A 22709-nucleotide genomic window follows, 5' to 3' on the forward strand; every position below is an offset into this window, starting at 1 on the left:
TCCATATGGGAAGTGGCATGGGCATGCACCTGAGAGAGTGGGACACTCTACCCCCCCAGCACCCCCCATAACACACTCAGAGGATGACAGGCACTGGATACCTCTCACCCCGCAGTGCAGGGTCATGGAAGAAGGGTGTACTGAGCATGTCTTCATCCACTTGCAGCTTCAAAGGGAACTAGACATATTACCCTCTCACCCACCTTGCCCAAATGCACCTGAAGGAGACTGTGATCTGGGCAGTCACACCTGGCATATAGAGAGGTGGGAATGGGAGATCTGGGCACCTTCTTATTTCTTGACAGGCATAGAAGGCAGAGGGAAATGTGACTGCGGACCTTCTTGCTTATGCTTCCCCTTTTGCTAAACAAAGGGGGAGGCAGGGTATTTTGCTTTCAGCACTCCCCCCCCCCCCCCCCCCCCCCCCGCCTTTCCTCAATATGCACACCCTTCCTTCAGAAGGAGCAGGGTAGAAACAGCAGTTTTGTCCGCTGCCTCCCTACCACACTAACACTTCTGGTCGCTCTTCTTTAGTTAGGAGCAATGGAAGAGAGGGCTGGTACCTGGCTTCCCATCTGCTACCCTTGTGCTCTGTGCTAGGAAACTGATGATAAGGTGCTTTCTCTTCCTTTCCCCATCACCTATCCACTGGGAGTGGGCAGGAAATGGGAGACTCTGCTGGAGGGGATGCAACAGGCATATTAGATAACGCAGTCCTTTCTTCTTACTCTTCCAATAGAGAGGAATTTGTTTCACCCCTTGAAATTCAAAATGAGGTGGTGATGCGCTCTATCTTCCACCCTTCCCCTTGCTTTCATGTGCCCTTTACTGGAGAAGGGGACCTTGAGGAACAAAGTTGAAAGAAAAACATACACCTCAGCTCCTATGCTTCATCCTTTAGAGGGAATGTCTCCCAGACTCTCTCACTGGGCAAGTGACCATCTGCTCTCCTGTAGCAGAAAAGATGTGCCACTGCTCACCCTCCCTCCCTGCTTTCCTATGGCATTCCTTCAAGGAAAGGAAGTTGAGTGAGTTGCTGCAGTTGAGTGAGAGATGTAGAGTAGCCCAGCAAGGGACACTGTCCAGGCATGCGCTTGGGAGAGGGGCAGACAGGTTTCTGTTGTCTCTTCTGCATAATTTTGAGACTCAGGTGGGAGTCACAGATGAACAGCAGAACTGTGTGAGCTATGAAAACTAGGGTTAGCTTTTGTTTCCCTTCTTCTTTGTCAGCATCTTTATGGGAAAGAAGATCCATGAATAACAATAGCAGGTGGTACAATTCATTTGGGGTGTGACAGTTTGTCTTTCAAATCATTGTCATAGCAGAGAGACACTGAACTTGAGGAACAAACAGATTTCTTGGTCCACACATATTTTGAGTTGGAGGAACCTGGCCACAGCTCCTTGAGCAGAAAGTGGAGATGATTCTCCCTGTCACCACCCTGGACAACCTGCTGTTAGTACTTGATGCATCTCCCACATGGTTACTGGCAAGAGATGACAGCAGGTTGTCCAAAGGTTGAGGAAACTGCTACCATCCCTTTTGTGACTGTGCCACAGGGAGAGAGGAGAGCAAGTGCGCAGAGCTGTCAGGTGAGGCAGTGGGTAATGGGAGCATGAGACTGTCCTCATCAGCAGCTTAAAGGTTTAATTTCTTGACCCCGTGCCTTGTCCATTTTGGAAGCTGATTCAGTCTCATTAAGCCTGAGGAGCAGATGTTTCCAAGTGACAGCATACGCTGTGCAGATTTCTGATGCTTGGAGAGGGAGATTCTGAGGTTAGCACCAGAAGCAGTGCTAGCAGGGGAGTAATAAACTCATGGACCTGAGAAGACTAATGATGGGGATGTTTTTTAGTCCTCAGAAAGCTGATTAAGGAGAGTGCTCAAGTCTTTTCTTACTATCAAGTCCACTTCTTCTCAAGACTGAGATAAACTTTTGGTGTTTTGAGGATCTGTCCGTGTCCGCTGGTCTAACTCTTTCACTTGCACTTTTCCTTGCTTCTATTCCCTGTGTACTCTTGCCTTTCTCTCCTTCTTTCGTTCCAGCTACTGTGCCCACAGCTAAGAAAACAGCAGGGTGAAATCCCAAGGATTCAGTCTCATGTGCTTTTGTAGACTTTGATGTAGCTGTTATTCCCAGTTGTTCCCATTTGGTAGTGCGTGTGTAATTGTGGATCCAAAGTATAGCTACTACACTGGTTTGCTGTAGTGCTGGGAAAAGTTCATGGTTGGTAACCAGATCCCACATGAGTGAAGCCCATGAGTGAGGAAGGAGCTCTCACTCTGATTCCATGAACATGAAGTTTAATGAGTACGACTGACTTAAAATATGCTGAGGTGCACATTAAAGAGTACAGAAACTGCTCTCTGGTTTTGCTGATTCACATTTTCAGTTCAGAGCAAAGGTCAAAAGCTTTTCCCTTTGTTGTTCTTGCCTGTTTTGTTGTCCTTTTTCACATAAGAGCTATACTTGAGGGAAGGCTGCTATCGCTACTGAACGTGCTGACAGTTCTTCAGCTATTTTGGCATCTTAATGACATCAAAAAAATGTTGATTATAGCTTGGTATATGTTGACATATTTTTTTCACTCCACATCTTCAGATACATTAAGCTCATTACAGGAGATGTTTGTAACATCAGGACTATCAGCCTGAGTTAACAATTTGAACAGATTAATTACTGAGAATTTTATCCTTACCTTGTGACCTCTGGGATTTATTTAATTAGCATCATAAAATTTGCAAAGACAGCGCAAGAGGACAAAAATTATTAGTGTAGGCATCCAGATTAGTGAGTAACTTGGAGTTGGGCTGATACTTGTCTTGCAGAACTGTATTTAGTTCTTGCAGACAGTGTTTTCTTACACCACTTCACTCTCCAGGTCTTCATCCCGGTGTATTCTCCAGTTTGAATTCTGACTGTGTGTTGGGGATGCTCATTGCCTCATCTCATGTCTGTTTTATAGTGACAGCATTTAAAACTGAAGGACATTAAGACACTTGAACGTGTCCAGAGAAGGACAATGAGACTGGGGAGAGGTCTCTAGCACAAGTCCTATGAGGAAAAGCTGAGGGAGCTGAGGTTGTTTAGCCTGGAGAAAAGGAGGCTCAGGGGAGACTTTATTGCTCTCTACAACTACCTGAAAGGAGGTTGTAGACAGATGGGGGTTGGTCTCTTCTCCCAGGCAACCAGCACCAGAACAAGAGGACATAGTCTCAAGCTGTGCCAGGGGAACTTTAGGCTGGAGGTGAGGGGAAAGTTCTTCCCAGAAAGAGTAATTTGCTATTGGAATGTGCTGCCTAGGGAGGTGGTGGAGTCACCATCCCTGAAGGTGTTCAAAAAAGGATTGGATGTGGCACTTGAAGCCATGGTTTAGTTACTCATGAGGTGTTGGGTGATAGGTTGGACTTGATAATTCCTGAGGTCTTTTCCAACCTTACTTATTCTATGATTCTAAAACTTCAGTAAAATCTGGTGGTATCTGAAGAGAAACAGTAAGAAAAACGTGTGTTCCTGCAGCCACTTGGGGAGCCTCTGGAGCATTGTCTTCTAGGGAAGGATAAACCACACCCAGATACAGGCTTGATAAGAAGTTTTTTTGGTTTGTTTTTTCATAACATATATTTTTGTACCTTATAGAGTTTCAGAAGTCTATTAAGTAAAATACCTCCTGTTGTATTTAGACAAAAGTAGTTCACCAGCATCATCCCTGAGATCCATTCTACTGATAGAAGAGATACTTTACTGACCTTAGCCTGGAAATACCTGCCAATACAGAGTGCTAACCTTATTTTTAGAATTTGTATCCCTAGGCTGGAATTGGGCAGATTTTTGAGGCTGTTTCCAAACCTTTAAGCTTGGACTGAACTCTTCAAGGCCCCATGTTTTCTTTTGTGAGCTTCCTGTGAGCTGCTTTGCAAGCTGGAAGAAAAGGCACTCACCAGCACCTTGTGAAAAGCCTCTTCAGGTTCATCTTCTGCAGAAGGAGATGTGAATGCTAGGGCAATGTTATCTGCCCTCTGAACTTAGAGGTGCTCAAGATTACTGAGAAGTCTTGGAGTGTAGAAGTTAATGCCTAACACTAGATGATTAAAAAGCCTATTTTCCTAGTGAATTTTTATATATATTTTTTTTTAATCCTAGGTTTGCTTTGATGTAGGGGATAGATGTTAGCTTTCTGTCCCTCAGCTGCTCATGGTTCTTTAGGCTGTGCTGTCAAGGGTAGAGATCAACATTTCAGAGCTGTGAGTGCTTCTCTGCATTGTGAAGGAGCATAGGGTGCTTCTGCCTTCCTTAGAGCTGCCATGTGTGTTGACACTTTACAGACTGGCAACCTTAAACCTGTCTTAAGCCTCCACTAGACTTCTTTCCTGGCTGCTTTAATCAATGTCTGTTATTTCTTCTGAGGCTGCATGTTTGTTTTGTGTTCTGAAACAAATGGTACTGAAACAGATTCATGAAGTAAGATGAAAGCTAAGGGTTTGAAATTAAGAGTTTATCAGCTTGTGTGGCTTGCATTAGTTTTATTCTCTTCTTAGCAGCAGAACACATTTCTAGTTGCTTTACAGCATCCTTAGAACATTGTTTTTGGTGTGTTGGACAGTCTTTGACCTTGGTCAACACAATTTCTCTTCTGTAAAGGACCTTTTCATTAAAAGCTGAATTCCTGAATGCTATTTTCTCGCTTTTCTTTCCAGTTGGATTGTTCTTTTGCAAATAAAATACCAATAGTTTACAGGGCAAGGTAGAGCATCACTTTAGCTGCTCAGTCTTTCCTGGATTTTACTTTTTTGCTTCTGTTCTTACCATGCCAGCCCTCTAAAGATATTGTATAGCTTATTTTTGGCCAACTCCTTTCTGAGCAGAAGGCCTAAGACACACACAGAGAAGGAATGATTTTTAGATTTGCAGTGCTCCATGTATTAAATGATAACTTACCCTTGTTTGTATGTATGTTCTGGTTATGATCTCTGGTACCTTTTTTCAGAATTTATGACATTTAGGATGCTTTTACTGGAACAAATGGGAGATGTCAGCACTTTGCTTGGATGTGTCTTTAAGGGCAAGTTTCTTCCATGATCTCAGCTTGTTTTTTGTGATTTACAAGCATTATTTAAGCAAAATGAATCTGTTCTCTTACTCCTGCAAATGATAATCACAGAATTGCTTTCTGGCAGATGGTGTCAGCAACAGCAGAGTACTGAAGGATTGACTCATCTTAGAAACTGGGTTGTGCTCACCCCTCCACGTGGTCTAGCACTTTCCTTGGTGTGGTCAACAAAGAAGAGGGCAGAGATACAGGGAATACTTGGGTTACAAGTTGTGGGTGACAGAGTGTTATCTACTGTTAACTGAGAAAGCAGAAAATGTTTGTGGGATGAGAAGGATCAGGATTTCTGTTCTGGCTTAATTCAGGCTTAAATACTGGTTTGACTGTGGTATTACCAAATAAAAAAGATGAGATTTAGTTTGGAAGTGACAGGGCTAGATCAAAGAGAGATGACAGGTCAGTTTCTCTCTGTGTGTGGGAGATGCAGTCTAGAAAAAAAAACAATACTGAAGGCAAAGAGAGACCTTGGGCAGAGCTACATTTTATCTTGAGAGGAACACAAGGAGAATCTGTAGGAGCTGACAGTGTAACCTAGCAGGCAGAAGGACTAGATGGAAGAAAAAATTCCAAAAGAGAAAGACATTAAAATAAGAAGCATGAGCAATTTTGTCAGTGGTATCTGTAAGGTTGAAAAACACAAAGATGTAGTAGTAGCTTTGAGTGCTGGCCAGAGAAAAGGTCTCTACTGTGGCATGATTTGTTTGAGATGGTTGCCAGCAGCTGAAGCCATGCTAGAGAATGTCTGCTGTGGAGCTAGAGCGAAGAAGCTCTAGAGATCGTAGGTGTTGTAAATAGTGTGGTTAGTAAGTGCTGTGGTGAATGGAGTACATGGTACAAGTGGGATCCCAGGCAGTGGTATTTTATTTGAAGGAAAATTAAAATCTGGGGATGAAAGTGTAGGGAAATCTGGAGGTGGGGTGGAGCAGACAGAAAAATAAAGGTTTGAAGGAGAATGCAGGAAAAAAAGTCCCTGCAGAGGAGGAAGAGGAAATGAGTTAAGAGCAAAGGTTAGTGTGCCCTTGAATCATGTTTTGAGCTGGAAGGGACTTTTGAAGTTCATCTAGTCCAACACCCCTGCAATCAGCATGGACATCTTCAACTAGACCACATTGCTCAGAGCCTTGTCCCACCTGACCTGGCATGTTTCCAGGGATGGGGCATCTACCACTTCTCTGGGCAGCCTGGGCTGGTGTTTCATCACCCTTAGCACCAAGAATTTCTTCCTTATCTAGTCTGAATCTCTTCTCTTTAGTTTAAAACCATTACATCTCGTCTGTTGTTACCAGCTTGCTAGCTATGCTCATTGTGAGGAACATTTTCTTTGACCTTCCTTTTCTAGTTGACCTATCTGTAGAAGGCCATCTTACTAATCTAGTTCATTAGCCGTAGATTTGAGATATGTGCAGGAAAAATCTTGCTGCTCTTGTTTTAAAAGATGCTCCCTTATGAGAACCTACTTGCTCAAACTGCCCCTTCTTGATCAGTGCTGCTCAGTGCTGGTGGTAGCTCACTAACAAAGGGCAATTGATGAAGGCCTGCCACACATGCTTTTAGCTGAGGGTCTGATTGTGCAATGGTCCCATGACTTTCAATGGGGTTTGGGCACATGCTTACATTTTAGGAGGTGCTGACATGTTTGTCATGTGGCCCAGTCAGTTTTTTGTGGAGCAGTTTAACTTTTACCTAAAAGGGGTTTTCAAAAAACCAAAGTTTCTCTGGGTGAGAAAAGAGCTGATAATGAACCAGCTCCTATAGCTTACTGACTCCAGTGGTGGTGGAGGTATTGAAATTTGGTAAATATTTCAGTTGGTAACAATCTAATAAAAACAAAGCTCTAAACTTAAAAACATAGGCATATTTCATGTTATAGCAATCTAGAGTTTTCTGCTGGCATCAGCTGGAGTATTGTGACCAGTCTTGGGGCACCCAGCATAAGACAGACATGGACCTGTTGGAGCAGGTCCAGAGGAGGCTATAGAAATTAGGTGTGGACTGGAACCCCTCTGCTGTGAGGCCAGGCTGAGAGAGTTGGGGTTCTTAAGCCTGGAGGAGACTCCAAGGAGACGTTCTCTTAGCCTTTCAGTGCTTGAAGGGGCTGAGAAGAAAGATGGGGACAGACTTTTGAGCAGGGTCTGTTATGACAAGGGGTGATGGTCTTAATCTGAAAGAAAGTAGATTTAGGTTAGATGTAAGGAAGAAGCTCTTCACTGTGAGGGTGGAGAGACACTGAACCAGGTTGCCCAGGGAAGCTGTGGATGACTCACCCCTGGAAATGTTCAGACCCAGGTTGGATGAGGCCTTGAGCAACCTGGTCTAGTAGGAGGTGTCCCTGTCTATGGCAGGGGAGATGGAACTACATGATCTTTAAGGTTGCTTCCAACCCAGACCATTCTGTGATCATTGATATGGCTAGGAAGATGAGCTTTACGATTTTGTTGTTTGGACCATCAGGTGATTTTTATTTTTTTTTTACTTAGACCACCAAGTTCAGGTCTGTATAAAGAGCTATTGTAGAGATGTTAATTAAAGTACTATCTTGAACCAGGAAAATCATTCTCGAAAACAACAGTATGTACTATATTTTGGGATGGTATAGAGCACTTGAAATGAGAGATGACTTTTTCATCTCTTTTAGAGGCATTCCTTCTGAGTTTGATATTTGAACCAGCCCTGAAGTTCAGCCTTTCGTTATTGTTTTGGAATGCTCAGTTCATAGTGTAAATGGATTAGAAATGGTTCAGGGAAAACCAGTTTCAAGCTGGTACTTGAATACTTCAGGCAGTCTTGGTCAAAAAGAGGCAATTTCACAGCAGAACAAACCATGAGTTCCTCCGTTGCCATGTCTAACATAGAAACAAATGTGGAGGCTCACATGTGTGGCTGCTTTCTAGATCAGAGATGGAAAGAAAATCCTATCTATGCCAATCAGCTTGTTCTTAATAATGTGCTTAGTCTCTGTGAAATTCAGAAGTAACTTCTACCTGTAATTTTGAAATTGCTTCACTAAAGCAATTCAGAATTATTTGATAGACCAGAAAAATCATATTCTTTACTACTCGGTGAATGAAATCTTTCTTTTCATCTCAGACACTGAATAAAAAACTACCTGTCTGGCTCTGTAAATTCATATAGGTCTGTTAAGTTTTTTGTGGCCAGGATTTCACCCTTGAACTCCTCTTCAGATTACATTTTCACTTTTGAGAGAGCAGATCAGATTTGCATGCATTAGTGGTTAAACAAAGGGGGGTCACCCAGGCTGTGATTAAATGAGTGGCTCTGTTTATTTAGATGTTAGTAACCTGCCCTGTTCTGAAATAATATGTTAGGGAATAGCTAGAAAGATCAAGAACTTAAAGCTATTAAAAGAGACCAGAAGTCTCTAATATTACCTAGCAAACATGAAATAATGTAATTTTAGTTTGGATCTATTTTATTATAACGTCTGTTTGTTCACTCAGCATGCAAGATCATATTACTGACAGTAAAATGCAGAAGGCAGGGGGTTTGAAACTAGGTGATCTTTAAGGTCACAAACCTCTCTGTGAATCTGTGAAATCTTCCGTCTCATGCCCAGCTTCTGTAATATTCTGTTCTCACAATCAAAACTTCCTGTCTCCATGAGTTCTTCTTTCTTTAATTTATTTATTTTCCTCTGTAGACTCTACAAACCCAACCAGAAGGAAACTTAAGTAAGAACAGCCCTTGTATCACAGTATCACCAAGGTTGGAAGAGACCTCAAAGATCATCAAGTCCACCCTGTCACCACAGACCTCATGACTAGACCATGGCACCAAGTGCCACGTCCAATCCCCTCTTGAACCCCTCCAGGGATGGTGACTCCACCACCTCCCCAGGCAGCCCATTCCAATGGCAAACGACTCTCTCAGTGAAGAACTTTCTCCTCACCTCAAGCCTAAACCCACCCTGGTGCAGCTTGAGACTGTGTCCTCTTGTTCTGGTGTTGGTTGCCGGAGAGAAGAGACCACAGACTGCAAGCTGTGCACTGACAAAAACAGAATCTGCAAATCGCTTTTGCTGGGGATTCAGTGGGTGCTGTGGCTGTTGGTAGGGTAAGAGGCACACTGGTGCAAGGGTCAAGAAATACCCAACCTTATACTTAACAAGGTTTGCACTAGTGAAAAGTCTTCAGGGCTGTACAGTAGTTACTATACCCAAAATAGAGCTGTAGGACTGATACAGTAGGAATGGATAGCAACTTTTGAAATCTCCAGTAATATTGTTGATGTTACTCCAGAATAGATCTCTTTCTGTGCCCAATGTCAACAGTCAGGTTAAAATCAAAGAATGAGAGAACCATTGAGGTTGGAAAAGACCTTAAAGATTATCAAGTCCAAGCATTAACCCAGCACTGCCAAGACCACCACTAAACCATGTTTCTCAGCACCACATCTACACAGCTTTTCAATCTCTTCAGGGATGGGAATTCCAGCACTACCCTTAGCAGCCTGTTCTAGGCCTTAACAACCCTTTTTTTCTTAATGTCCAGTCTAAACCTCATTCTTGCATGTTCCTGCATGTATTACAATTGCTGGGCTCATGGCTCCAAGACATGTGATGTTCAGCACTTTTAGCAGGCCTTTGTGGAGAGAAATGGGAGAAAGAAGAAAAAAAGGAAAACTCTTTTCCCCAGATTGTTTTTGTTGTTTTTTGTTTTCCCCTTGGTGAATTTGTGGGCACTTCAATATTCAAATACCTTTCATCTTGAAATGTCACTTATGGTAACTTCACAGTTGCCTTCAGCTTGGGCAGATGTTATCATCATACAACTTGTTTGCAACTAGTAATAAGGAAGTAAAATTTAAGGAACAGGCATACATTGAAAACCAGGAATCTGAAATTACTACATGGAAAAGCATCTCAAGCTGGCTGCACTTCATGAGCTTGTGTTTCTTGTTCAACCCTCTTGGCTTTGAGCTTGCAAAGCTGGGAAATGGGGATTGTCAATGTCAGCAAAAGACCAGCTTTAATTGAAATTTCTGAGCCTTTGAATATTATATTAACCTTTTAAATCTCATTTGTGGGTAAATTATTATAGCTGCCTTGAGACCAATGAGTGAAGAGTGCCAGAAGTGCCTTAACTTTCCATCATTTACAAGGCTTGTAGTGATAGGATGAGAGGGAATGGATTGAAGCTGGAGGAGGGGAGATTTAGACTGGAGATTATGAAGAAATTCTTTACAAGGAAGCTGGTGAGACACTGGAACAGGGAGGTCATGGATGCCTCCTCCCTGGAGGTGCTCAAGGCCAGGCTGGATGAGGCCTTGAGCAACCTGGTCTATTGGGAGGTGTCCCTGCCCATGGCAGAGGGTTTGGAACTAGATGATCTTTCAGGTCCCTTCCAAGCCAAACCATTCTGTGAACCTATGAATCTGAACAGGACCTCAGCTTTGGAGAGGAATCAAACAGAAGTTTACTTGGTTGCTCTCCGTTATTCTATTTATTTTCCAAGTTGCATGCTGGCTGGTGTTGGCATTTTTTAAGCAGATATTTGGGCTGCTGGTTTAAGCTCTATTTGTTACCCATTAATTGTCTCTGTATTATCTCAGTTTTGCAACAGTTTCCTGATTCTGAATGAAGTAAGGTGAAAGAGGGTTATGTAAGCCACAGGTCAAGCTGTACAGGTGTACACTGTCTCAACCAGTGTGGTGGCAGGGAACAAATGATAGCATTGATGTAGTAGTACAAGATGAAAAATGAAGGCAAATTGTGCACAGTTTTTACTTTTCATACTGTGTTCTGATGGAGTCCATAGATTTTTCATGCAGTTTATATTGGATGCGATGATGCAGTTTAAAGATCTTTGCAAAAAAGGAGTAGCTGGGGCACCCAGATAAATCACTACATGTCTGCTGTGTCTTGCAGATACAAGTCTTATGAGGAGCAGCTGAGGGAGCTGGGGTTGTTTAGCCAGGAGAAGAGGAAGTTCAGGGGAGACCTTCTCGCTCTCTACAACTCCCTGAAAGATGGCTGTAGTGAGACGGGCATTAGTCTCTTCTCCCAAGTAACAAATGAGTAAGGACAAGAAGAAATTGCCTCAAGTTGGCACCAAGGGAGGTTTAGGCTGAACCTGAATGGGGTTCCCTGAATGGGTTGTCAAGCTCTGGAATAGGCTGTCCAGGGAAGTAGTGGAATCCTCATTTCTGAAGAGATTTCAAAGCCTTGTAGATATGGTGCTTGGTGACATGCTGACAGTGCGGGGTTGACGCTTGGACTCAGTGATCATAGAGGTCTTTTCCAACCAAAACCATTCTGTGATTCATAGAATGGTTTGGATTGGAAAGGACATTGAAGATACGTAGTTCCAAACCATCTGCTGTGGGCAGGGACACCTTCCACTAGACCAGGTTACTCGAGGCCTCATCCAACCTGGCCTTGAACACCTCCAGGGAGGGGACATCATTCTACGATACAGATTTTATTTTAACATTATTTTTCTTCTTTGGAAGATTTAGGTGATTATCATAATGCAAATCATGCATGTTAATGTCTTTTCACGTCATTAATTACAGCACTTGTATCTTTTATTCTATAGATTTAGGGGAAAGAAACCCTTTTTGTGTAAAAAAATAAATCCTTTGTTGCAGTCTAGATCACATAAACTATTTTTCTTCTAAAAGTGGTAAAATATGTATGACTAATTAAAATAAAGTGCTTTTCATTGGCTCATAATCCCTGCCATTGATATTTATTTGAATATTGTTGAATAAATAAACCATGGAAGTGTTTAACTGGCCAAATATTTTGGTATCTTTCAGTCTGAAGCGCTGCCAACTGCAGATTATGTGGTGTAAGACTTAATTAAGGCAGTAAAGAAATCAAGGCAAATCCTTTCCTGGGGATCAAGATTGTAGGGATGAAGATAAACAATGCTTCAGAGTATAGATTTGGAATTTGGTATTGTCAAGAAAAATAAGTTCAATTACAACAAGATGTAAATGTCCAAGTTTTTAATTCTCCCATAAACCAAAAACAACTGAAAGAATTTGCAGTACCTGAAAGGAGCCTACAAGAAAGCTGGGAAGGGACCTTTTTACAAGGGCGTCTAGTGACAGGATGAGAGGGAATGGATTGAAGCTGGAAGAGGGCACATTTAAACTGGAGAATAGGAAGAAACTCTTTACAGTGAGGGTGATGAGACACTGGAACTGGTTGCCCAGGGAGGTTGTGGATGCCCCCTCCCTGGAGGTGTTCATGGCCAGGTTGGATGAGGCCTTGAGCAACCTGGTCTAGTGGAAGGTGTCCCTGACCATAGTGGGGGTTTGAAACTAGATGGTCTTGAAGGTTCCTTCCAACCTAAACCATTCTATGATTTTATGTCCCAGTTGAGTGCAGGTAGGTTGGAACTAGATGATCTTTAAGGTCTCTTCCAACCCAAACCCTTCCAACCTAATCATCTGTCTTTGGATCTGAAATTATTTCTATTTCCATATAAATACCCTTTCCAGACCCATAGTGAGATCCCACAGTTTATTTTATTCTCAATGTAAACCACCCTGTGAAGATTTTACAATTTTTTTTCTTCGTTTCAGACATGCCAATTTTCCCTGGCTGAACCTTTCTGGAAAAGGCACTGCCCATCTTACATTTGAGAGATGCCTTTGAGTGCTGCAGACAGCTCTTGTAAAGAACTACTATGGGAAAGTCTCTCTTGGGCAAAAAAAGAGCCTCAGAATGTTTATTCTTATGTCCCACATTTAGAATTTTAGCAATCTGTAGGTGGAAATTCCCATGTGAAAAGCTTAAAGCCCTTCAAAACTGAAAAAGAGGTGTCTTGTTTTAATTCAGTTTGGAGTACAAAATAGCATTCATGTTAGAGCTACTTTTTTTAAAGAAAAATCTTTTTATATTTGGGGGGGAAAATTATCTTTTTGTGGGTTTGAAGAATGGAGCCTCATCAGAATGCTTAGTCAAGAATTGAGGGATTGCTTACAGATTTTTCCCAGAAAGGATCATTGCTTCACCGACAATGGGTTCCTTTCTCTACCCTCACACATAATGTGCGTTTCATTTTTTTCCTGCAGACAGTGCTCTCTTTGTAAGGGCAGCCTGACTGGGTCTGTGGACATTAACTGTACTGAAAAATGTGGATCCCTGGCAGGTGTAAATTCTAGAGGAATACAACAAAGGTTCAGAGAAATTCATGGTGAGAGTCTACTGTATATGGTGACAAGAGGACTGTGATTAACTTTGGTTTCAGGAAAACTAAATGTTCTTGCTTCACACTTCATTGATGGGTTGCAGACTCCAAAGTTAGTTTCAGTTCTCATAAACAGTTGAATTTTCTTTGTCATTTGTCATGGCTGCCAATGTTTACTGTGAGGGTGATGAGGCACTGAAACAGGTTGCCCAGGGAGGTTGTGGATGACCCCTCCCTTGAAGTGTTCAGGGCTAGGTTGGATGAGGGCTTGAGCAACTAGGCTAGAGTAAGGTGTCTCTGCCCATGGCAGGGAGCTAGGAATAGATGATCTCTAAGGTCCTTTCCAACCTAAGTCATTCTGTAATTTTATGATTCTGTTCTTCTGATATATTTGGGATTAATTTTCATTAAATAACCATACTGTTTGAACAGTCCAGCCTCTTTGTTCATCTGATGGATCATCAACATTAGAAATTCAGTGCATAGCAAGTGGCTTCTCTCTGGCTTAGCTATTTTAGCAGTGCAGACAGAAGCTGAATGGCAGAACTGGGTCCTGCACTGCTTTTGTCTGCATTTTGGTCAGGCCAACAAGACCTGAGTCATCTGTGTTATTTATAGCTGAGGATGCAGGGAGATCAAAGAGTTTGAATGGAGCTTTGGGGGACTTGGGAGGGGCGAACTGGCACATTCGATTCCTGCAGAGAAAACAGAGACCTGTGAGAAGTTGAGATGCTGGCAGTGCTTGGAACCATTGTTTTGGGAAAGTCACCTTGTGTTGTGCCATGTTACACAGGGGAGCTCTTTTATAGGGTTGACTGCAGGATTCCCAGTCACAAGAACACTTGGGTAACTGAAAGAACACATATGCCATCACCAGGTGAGGGACAGTGTTAATCTTGGTTCCTTGCTCCAGATCATCTGCTTCCATGTTTCTCTTCCCTCCTTGCCACAGGCTTTCCTGCTGTTCACCTGTCCTTGCTGACCACTGCAGGACCAACTGAAGGATGCCATCACCCACAAATATGCCCTTCCCATGTTACAAGGGTGCTAAGAGCTTATCATCCCTTCTAGTACTGTGGAAACAGTGTTTTCCTCTAAATCTCTTACTTGAAAGGTTTTGCAATTGGCTTCGTAACATTCTGATTGTTGCTTGCCCTGTGGGGAGATTATTGCAGAGGGATTTTCCTTTTGCTTTTACAGCTTGTAGCTGCAGTCGTCTGAGGAATGAATTCAGAATAGTTTAGAGGTTCCAAGTAAATTATGGAGATGGCTTGTAATTCTCTATTATATACTTGCCTGCAAGCAGTTAGTGTGTATACACTTCTGGTATACCCTAGTGTCCAGGGGCACAATGAACACTAGTGCAGGCATGTTCAGTGACTTCTGAACCTTTGTCTCTGAGGAGGAAAGGCTGAGGAATCTGGGTCTGTTTAACCTGGAGAAGAGCTGACTGAAAGGGGATCTTCTCATTGTTCATCAAAATCCAAAAGGCTAGGGGCAAGAGAATGGGGCCAGACTCTTTTCAGTGGTGCCCAGCAACAGGGCAATAGGCACAAATGAGAATCCAGGAGCTTCTGTCTGAACATAAGGAGAAACTTCTTGCTGTGAGGGTGGTGGAGCCCTGGAGCAGGCTGCCCAGAGAAGTTGTGGAAACTCCTTCTCTGGGAAGATTCCAAACATTGTGATTCTGGGCAACCCTGCTTTAGCAGTGGGGCTGGACTAGGTGATAGACAGAGGTCCCTTCCATCCCTTACCAGTCTGTGATTCTCTGAATTACCATCAAAGGGAGTGGGACGTGTGTGGTGCCACTCTAGTGCTCTGTGAAGTAGGTGCTTGTGCTAACAGAGCAGTGTGACCAGGTTAAAAGTTTCTGCCCTTGCCTGGGTCATCTTGTCCAGCTGCTTGTGTATTGGAGATAGATCAGATAGATTTTGCCTTTTGCCCAGTAACACTGAAATCTCCATGCTCTCCAGTGTTTCTTGTTTGTTTTTTACCTATTTTTAATTAACTGTTTCCTTACCTATAATGTGTCTTTTCCAAGATGTCCTTACCAGCTTTATTTCCCACCTTATAGGCAGATCTTTGAGTAGTAAAGTCTTTCTTATTTTTCTTTTTTTTTTTAAACTCCATTTTTTTTCCAGCTTCTTCTTTGGGGTTGGGTTCTTAGGTGCTTTGGAGAGCTAATCTTGTGTGATTAGTGGGCCCACACACAAGATATTTGCGTTTGGCCAAGTCTCAATATGTAAGCAAGATACAGCAGCACACATCATCATGCACTGGAGGTCAGTGGTCCAGCTGCTCTAAGGTCTCAGCAGAGTTGGTGCTGGTCCCATGAAGCTGAAGGTTGGGGTCTTACAGGCTTAGGGAGCACAGGCACACACCATTTTTCTTCTTGATTTTTCCAGATGATGGAGAAATTCTGAGCTGAGCTATTGAATGTTACTGTCTCAACTTGCTTGCATTGATGAACTTAAGAGGAGAAGTCTTATTCAATATAACTCTGGTAGTTAGTGTGGGCTATTAGGCACAGTTTGATGAAGAATTAGCAACAGACTTCTCTTTGTTCACATGGACAGGAAATGCCAGGCACTCAGCTTCCTTGTTCAGAGTGCCAAAATGAGAAGGACAGTGACCAAACCAACCCTTGGTGAAAGACTGGCTTTCATAAATAACACCTTTTAGCACAAAGGGTGATTTTAAAGGTGATTGATGTGTGATTTAGGTTGTTGTAAGTGCAGTTCCCAAAGGAAACAAGGCTCTGTGCAGTCAGGGTAAGCATCACTAGGTTTATATCTCCTGCATGTTCTGCATCCCCTTGATAAATTTGAAACCAGGGGTTATTGTCAGATTTTATAGTGGAGCATGAGTCTTGCCAAGCTGATAATTTGTTGAGAATTCAGGGCAACTGGATTGGTATCCCCTTAAAGTTGGACTGCTATTTGAGCTTAACCCTTAATAAATTTTACAGAATCTGCATCTTTGTACAGCTCCTACATCCTCACACACTGAAAATTTAGCCTCATCAGCTCATATGTTTGCAGATGAACATTACTTTCACTACTCATTTCAGCCCCAGGGGAGAAGGTCCTGTCCTAACTCCCAGTGGAAGGACTAGGGGTAATGGGCATGAACTGGGACCCAGGAGGCTGCACCTGAACAGGAAGAGAAACTACTTCACTATCAGAGTGTTGGAGCCTTGGATCAGGCTGCCCATAAAGGTTGTGGAGTCTGCCTTTCTGGAGAGATTCCAAACCCACCTGGACAGTGTGATCCTGGCAACTTGCTCTGGGTGACCCTGTTTTAGCACAAGGGTTGGACTAGATGCCATCTATAGGTTACTTCCAACCCCCACCAGTGTGTGTTTCTGTGTTTCCCAAGTCATTTGTGGTTGCCTTGTAAGGGGTCCCAGCAGCAGCAAGGTAACTTTCTGAGCAATACATGAACCACAATTCCCTTTCCCTTCTCTGCTGTCAATTTATGATTTGTTGCATTAAAAAAATGACTATTTTTTGTTTGAATTTTAGAAACAGAAAAGATCCCTGTAATGCGTGGACAGTGGTTTATTGATGGTACATGGCAACCTCTGGAAGAAGAGGAAAGCAACTTAATAGAACAGGAGCATCTCAACCGCTTCAAAGGCCAGCAACTGCAGGAGAGCTTTGATATGGAAGTATCAAAACCTGTTGATGGGAAGGAGGGTAAGATTGTGTTTCATTCACTATTTTTATAGTAGGTTCTCTGGAAAGTTGGAGCCTGGTTTTAAACTCATAGAACACTTTGGGTTGCAAGGGACCTTTAAAGGTCATGTAGTCCATCCACCCAAACTCGTCTTAAGTAAGAATGTGATCTGTGATGTTCTCCATTCAACATAGTGGGTGAATATAGTGACAGGCATCAGTTTGCTCTCCCATTTTTCAGTGCTGGTGGTATAGGATTTCCTGCTGCAGCATGCTTGAAGAACACTGAGAACTGTATTTATGGGTAAACTTCTTGTTCCTCTTTTGCTTCATGACATGTATCTTTTAATTGTATCTCACTCGAAGCTGAAATCTCTTGATGGAACAAGAAGAGGCAGTCTCCAAATGCAAAGCGGCTGTTAGCTCTCGGGGTAGCATTCCTAATTCTGCCCTGAAAGGAGTATCAGTTTTACAGATCACGTTGCATTTTCCAGTCTTGGTCAGTCTGTGATGAGTAGTTCTCAGCTATACTAAATCTTGGACATTCATTCCTTTATGGAAGTCCTTATATTTTAATGACCAGGTGGAGGACATCAATTAGTGTTCCTGGGAATCTCAGTCAAGTGCATTTAACTTTTTTGATAATAGCCATCTGAAATGTCTTATCTACTACTTAAAGGACACAGTGACATTGATTGCTCAGGGTAAGTTCAGTATTTTTGGCTTTCACACTTCTGTTTGTTGCTTGTCACTTGGTGAACAATCTACAAACTGGGGGCTGCAAGTGCAGAGGCCTCACAATATATTTGAGCAGGAGTTTTGTTGTGTTATTATTTACAAAACAACTTCACTTTTAAACTCTTTCAGTTAAACTGTGTAGAAAGCAGTTACAGAGTGCAGGAGTGGCTGTATTTTGGCCTTGAGCATGGAGGAGCTCTTATATGTGAGCTGCATGGACCACACAAGTACAAGCTTGTAAATAAATTGGGAGCAAGGAAGGATTTGTGGTGCTTCTATGATTACTGTAAGGAAAAACAGGAATCAATTTGTTGAATCAGGGAGCATTTTCAACAGTACAGAGAGTAACTAAGTTTCTAAATCCCCTTAAAGCTACAAAGGAGTCTCTGAATATTTTTTTTTCCTATTTATCCCACTTTAGAAGATCTTTCCTCTGGCCATGCCTACAGCACAGTCTCCTTCAACAGCTCTGTCAAGCAGATGCATAAAATGATGTGAGCCCTGAGCTATAGCACCATGCCAGTGCAACTACCCTTTTAAAAGGCATTTATACCTGTATTTCTGTCTATTTGTACTAATCTATTGTTCCAGTGTACTGATACAAAGCTCAGCATTGTTAGTACAGCTGCACCCTGTTTCTGGTAGGGGTAGTATGCTTTTGCATGAAAAACACATCTTTTCATGCTGCTGAGTGCTTCTAGCCTTTGGTGGCTTAATTCTGGAAGGAAGGAAGGAGTAAGATAAAGAGGGAAAGGAGGGAAAGAATGATTCAGTTGTACTTGTATTCTTCTTGAGTAAGGAAGAGAGTTCAGGTTTTTTAAGAAAAAGTCTGGTCTGTGGAGCAGAAATTTTCAGATTTGAGGTTGAAAGAATGATGAAAAAGACATAATCCCTAATACATATGCAAATATAAGATTAGGGGGGGAAATAAAACCCTCCAAAGTCAGACACCAGTGTATTTTTTAAAACTGAAGTTGAAAGAAAACAAAGCACAAAACAAAACCAAAAAAGCACAAACAAGAAAAACAAACACAAACAAAACACAACAAAAACACAGAAAGAAAACAAACCACACAAAAAACCCACACATAAAAAATCCCAATCTATGTGTGCAGTTGCTGCAAATTGGGCTGTCAAGTTTCCAATAGCTTTTAATAGATTTAGTTGATTTTTTTTTTTCACAGTAATAGGAGAGTTGCAGGAAAATTACAGCTACCAGTAAATGTGAATAGGGTTTTTTTTGTCATTACAATATGCCTCTGAATACATCTCTGATTATCTGGCATCCATGATTGCCATCTGCACGTGGCACTGGGAGAAGCTTTACAACTTGAATTATTTCTGGTGAAGTAAACATAATTAGTTGGAGAAGTGCTGAATTCAGGTTATAAATTCCTTAAATGCTACAATTTGCTGTAATTGCATCCTGCATGAAACATATTACGGTCCCATCAAGGTGGTGGTTGTTTAAGTCTGCTGAGATTTCTGAAGCACAGTGTCCATGATAGATGTTGGCATGTGACAGCTGACTCCTCAGACCACCACAGACCAGCAGAATTGTATTCATGTCAGGGAGGGATCCTGAGAGCATGAAACTGTCTCTTCATTGACCCTATATAGGAGCTCTGTCTCCTAAAACCAGGCCAGAGGAACACTGCTGAAGTCCTGGTGCAAGCAGATGCTGCAAGTCATCACCCATTTCCTCCAAAGCTTGACTGCACTGTTTCACATCTTACTATCCTGGAGTCTGCTTTGATCCTGACCAAATTCCACATAGGTTTTTCAGTTTAAATGTTTTGCTGTTGATAAAGGAAAGGATGTTGCTATAAATGGTTGGACTTGATGATCTTAAAGGTCTTTTCCAAGCAAAATGATTCTGTGATCTTTAAGACAGAGTAGCCAAGAGGAAACCACACTGATGAGGATAAGGAACTGGGGAGTTGGCTGCATCTCATCTGCTTTGTTGGGAAATTCAGTGTCTGCAGCCTGCATTTAATGCAAATCACACATTTGCACAAATCTGCATATTGACAGATTCAGGAAGGCACTGGCTTGTCTTTGCATAAAGTAATTGTATATATTTTTTCTGAGCAGAATGAGAGTCATGCTATTGCCATTTTGTAGTTGTGTTGAGGAGCAGAGCTTGGCATTTGCCACTCCAGTCTGTGCTAAAAGCTGTCAACTGGGATGACACCTTAACCCCTAAATGAGATGCTGCACTGCAGTAAGAGTGCATGTGGGCTTCCAGGTCTGATTTGTTGATCTGCTGGCTCTGTTGAGAGACAGACCATGTTGGGGAAGATTTGAAGACCTCTAATTAATTTGTCTGGTACTTGTTTTTTATATCCAAGTAACACTAGACTATTTTTTCCTATTAGCTTTGCCTGTCCTTAAGAAAAATTTGTTCTTTGAACTTAACATATGTAAATTAACATCAACACCCAGAGTAGTGCCCAGTTCTAGGCTTCCCAGTTCAAAAAAGACAGGGAATTGCTTGAGAGGGTATAGCAAAGGACTGTAATTAGGGGACTAGAGCACCTGTCACATGAAGAAAGGTTGAGGGACTTCGGCTTTTTAGCCTGGAGAAGACTGAGGAGGGGGTCAGTGCTTACAAATACTTAAAGGGTAGGTGTCTGGAGAATGGGGCCAGTCTTTGTTCAATGGTGCCCAGTGACAGGACAAAGGATGACAAGCACAAACTTGAACATAGAAAGTTCCATCTGAACATGAGGAGGAACTTCTTTAATTTGAGGGTGGTAGAGCACTGAACAGTTTCTCAGAGGTGATGAAGTCTGTAGTAATTCAAAACCCACTTGGACGCTGTCCTGTGCAACTTGCTCTAGATGATCCTGCTCTGGTGGGAAAATTGGACATGATGATCTCCAGAGGACCCTTTCAACCCCTATAATCAGTGATTCTGCAACAGAAGGTGTGACATTTTGATCTACATTTTTAGGTTCCAAAGGTTAAATATGGGATACGAACTTCAGTCCTTAAGATCTGGAAGCATGTGAGGTGCTTATGTGATCAGATTGGGAATGGGTTTTATGTCTGTGCAGGAACACTGACCCTTCTCATACTACATCTACCCATTGATTACACTTACTATTGTAAAATAATTACATAAATATTTCTGAGAAAAACCTAGATTATAATACTTGTTCTGTGAAGAAGTATTGCAGCTGAAACCACTTGGAAGGGACTAGGCAAATGGTATTGTAGTACTTTTTTAGCAGTCAATATAGCTTAGAGCTTACAGAACCACATAAGATTTGGAAATGGCTTTTGATGCAGACAGTGAGTTCAGGACTTAGCTAAAGTAGTCCATCAAAGGAGCAGTGTTCTCAAGAGATTTCAGTAATATCAAGGCCATTGTAAGATAAAACAAGACCATGAACTCAGATCATAGCAGATTCCTAAGGGTTCCCAGTGTAGATATTTTGCTAACGGCATTAACTGCAATAAAGGCAGTGATGTTCAGACCAAGAATTTCTTGATGGAGGGTCAAAGTCACTGTTTCACTGTTGATTTTTCTCTCTTGCTCTGTGTCCAGAGCCCACATATCCTGTGCTGTGAGTTCCACAGGCACAGAGATGTTAGTAGGCAGGTGCCCACTGTTTCAAGCACAGGAAGGCAGTCAGAGATGGATGAGTAACTTTTGTCACAGTGTGACTTTCATCTGCAGGTTCAACCTGTGGGTTCAGTGGTTTGCCACAGTAAAATTATCATCTCTTACCTTCCATGTCTCAGTGGTGGTGTCAAACAGCAGAGCAGGAACAGCAAGAGCTCAGCGTGCTCCTGAGGGGTAGTGGTGAATGGTTTCTTCCACTGCTCTAGGTTACCATGAGGGCTAGTTGTGATTGTTCCATTCAAGACCACTGAGCAGTGGCTCAAAGGGTATGTGATAAAATGACCCTTGGTATCAATAATACTCTCTAGCAGCTCTAATGTTTATCTAGAGCACACGTCGTGACAGGAGCAGCTGAGGAAACTGGAGATGTTCAGCCTGGAGAAAAGGAGGCTGAGGGGGAGACCTTCTGGCTCTATAGAACTTCTCAAAAGAAGGTTGGAGCCAGCTGGGGGTCTGTCTCTTCACCCAAGTAACAAGTGATAGGAAAAGAGGAAACGGCCTCAAGTTGTTCTAGGGGAGGTTTAGATTAGATATTAGGAAACATTTCTTCATGGAAAGTGCTGCCAAGCCCTGGAAGAGGCTGCACAGGGCAGTGGTGGAGTCCCCATCCATGCAGGGATTTAAAAGCCATGGAGATGTGGTGCTAAGGGACATGGTTTAGTGGTGGGCTTGTTGGTGCTGGATTAACAGCTGGACTTGATGATCTCAAAGATCTTTTTTTCAACCAGAATGGGTTTGTAATTCCATATCTACCTTAAGAATACTTGTTACTATCACAACTACAGTTGAGTACCTATCATCTGTTACTCCATGATCTTTTTGAGGTATGATCTGACAATCCTAATTAAGGATGAAGTGAAGCTGGAAGCTTAATATATGTGATAGTATGATAGGAATAGATGTCCTTCAGTGTATTTGCACAGAGAGATGCTCAGAACTCCTAAGCAACCTGATTCCAAATGGATTTTACCCAACTTTAAGTCAGTCCTGCTATGTGTAGAGGATTGGAGCAGACAAGCCCCAAAACTCCCTTTGACAGAAGTTATTCTGTGATCAAGTTTATGATTCTGTGATAGATGATAAGAATTGTAGAAAAATCCTGTGGGTCAGAATCAGAATTTTTTTAATGCATTGATTTTTTTGAAAGGGTATAAATGTATTGGGTTTTTTCTGGAATTTCTTTTTTTTTTTTTTTTTGTGGAATGTGGTTACATACCACAAAAACTACAGAAGTTGTATTTGGAATAGTTAGGGAGTGTGTGTGGGGGTAATTATGTTTGAAATATTTTCTTTTTTCATAAAATGTATATAGATTTTTGTCACAGCCTGCTAAGGTTAACCTTTAGGTAAGAGAGTCACACAGATCAAGAGGGATTTCTGGAGATGGTCTAG

At 42.2% G+C, this 22709-nt stretch overlaps 1 protein-coding gene across 2 annotated transcripts in view; it reads left to right on the top strand.

Moving 5' to 3' along the window:
• Nucleotides 1-22709, top strand: part of DDHD1 (DDHD domain containing 1) — a 79362-nt gene that overhangs the window by 1265 nt on the left and 55388 nt on the right. For both annotated transcript variants that reach the window (XM_068149065.1, XM_068149066.1), the window contains exon 2: nt 16796-16969. In XM_068149065.1, the coding sequence (XP_068005166.1) occupies nt 16796-16969 (174 nt within the window). The remainder of the gene's footprint in view (nt 1-16795; nt 16970-22709) is intronic.

This window comes from Melanerpes formicivorus, unplaced genomic scaffold (assembly GCF_026170545.1).
Source record: "Melanerpes formicivorus ecotype bairdi unplaced genomic scaffold, bMelFor1.0.p_v2 SCAF_17, whole genome shotgun sequence".
NCBI classification, from domain to species: domain Eukaryota; kingdom Metazoa; phylum Chordata; class Aves; order Piciformes; family Picidae; genus Melanerpes; species Melanerpes formicivorus.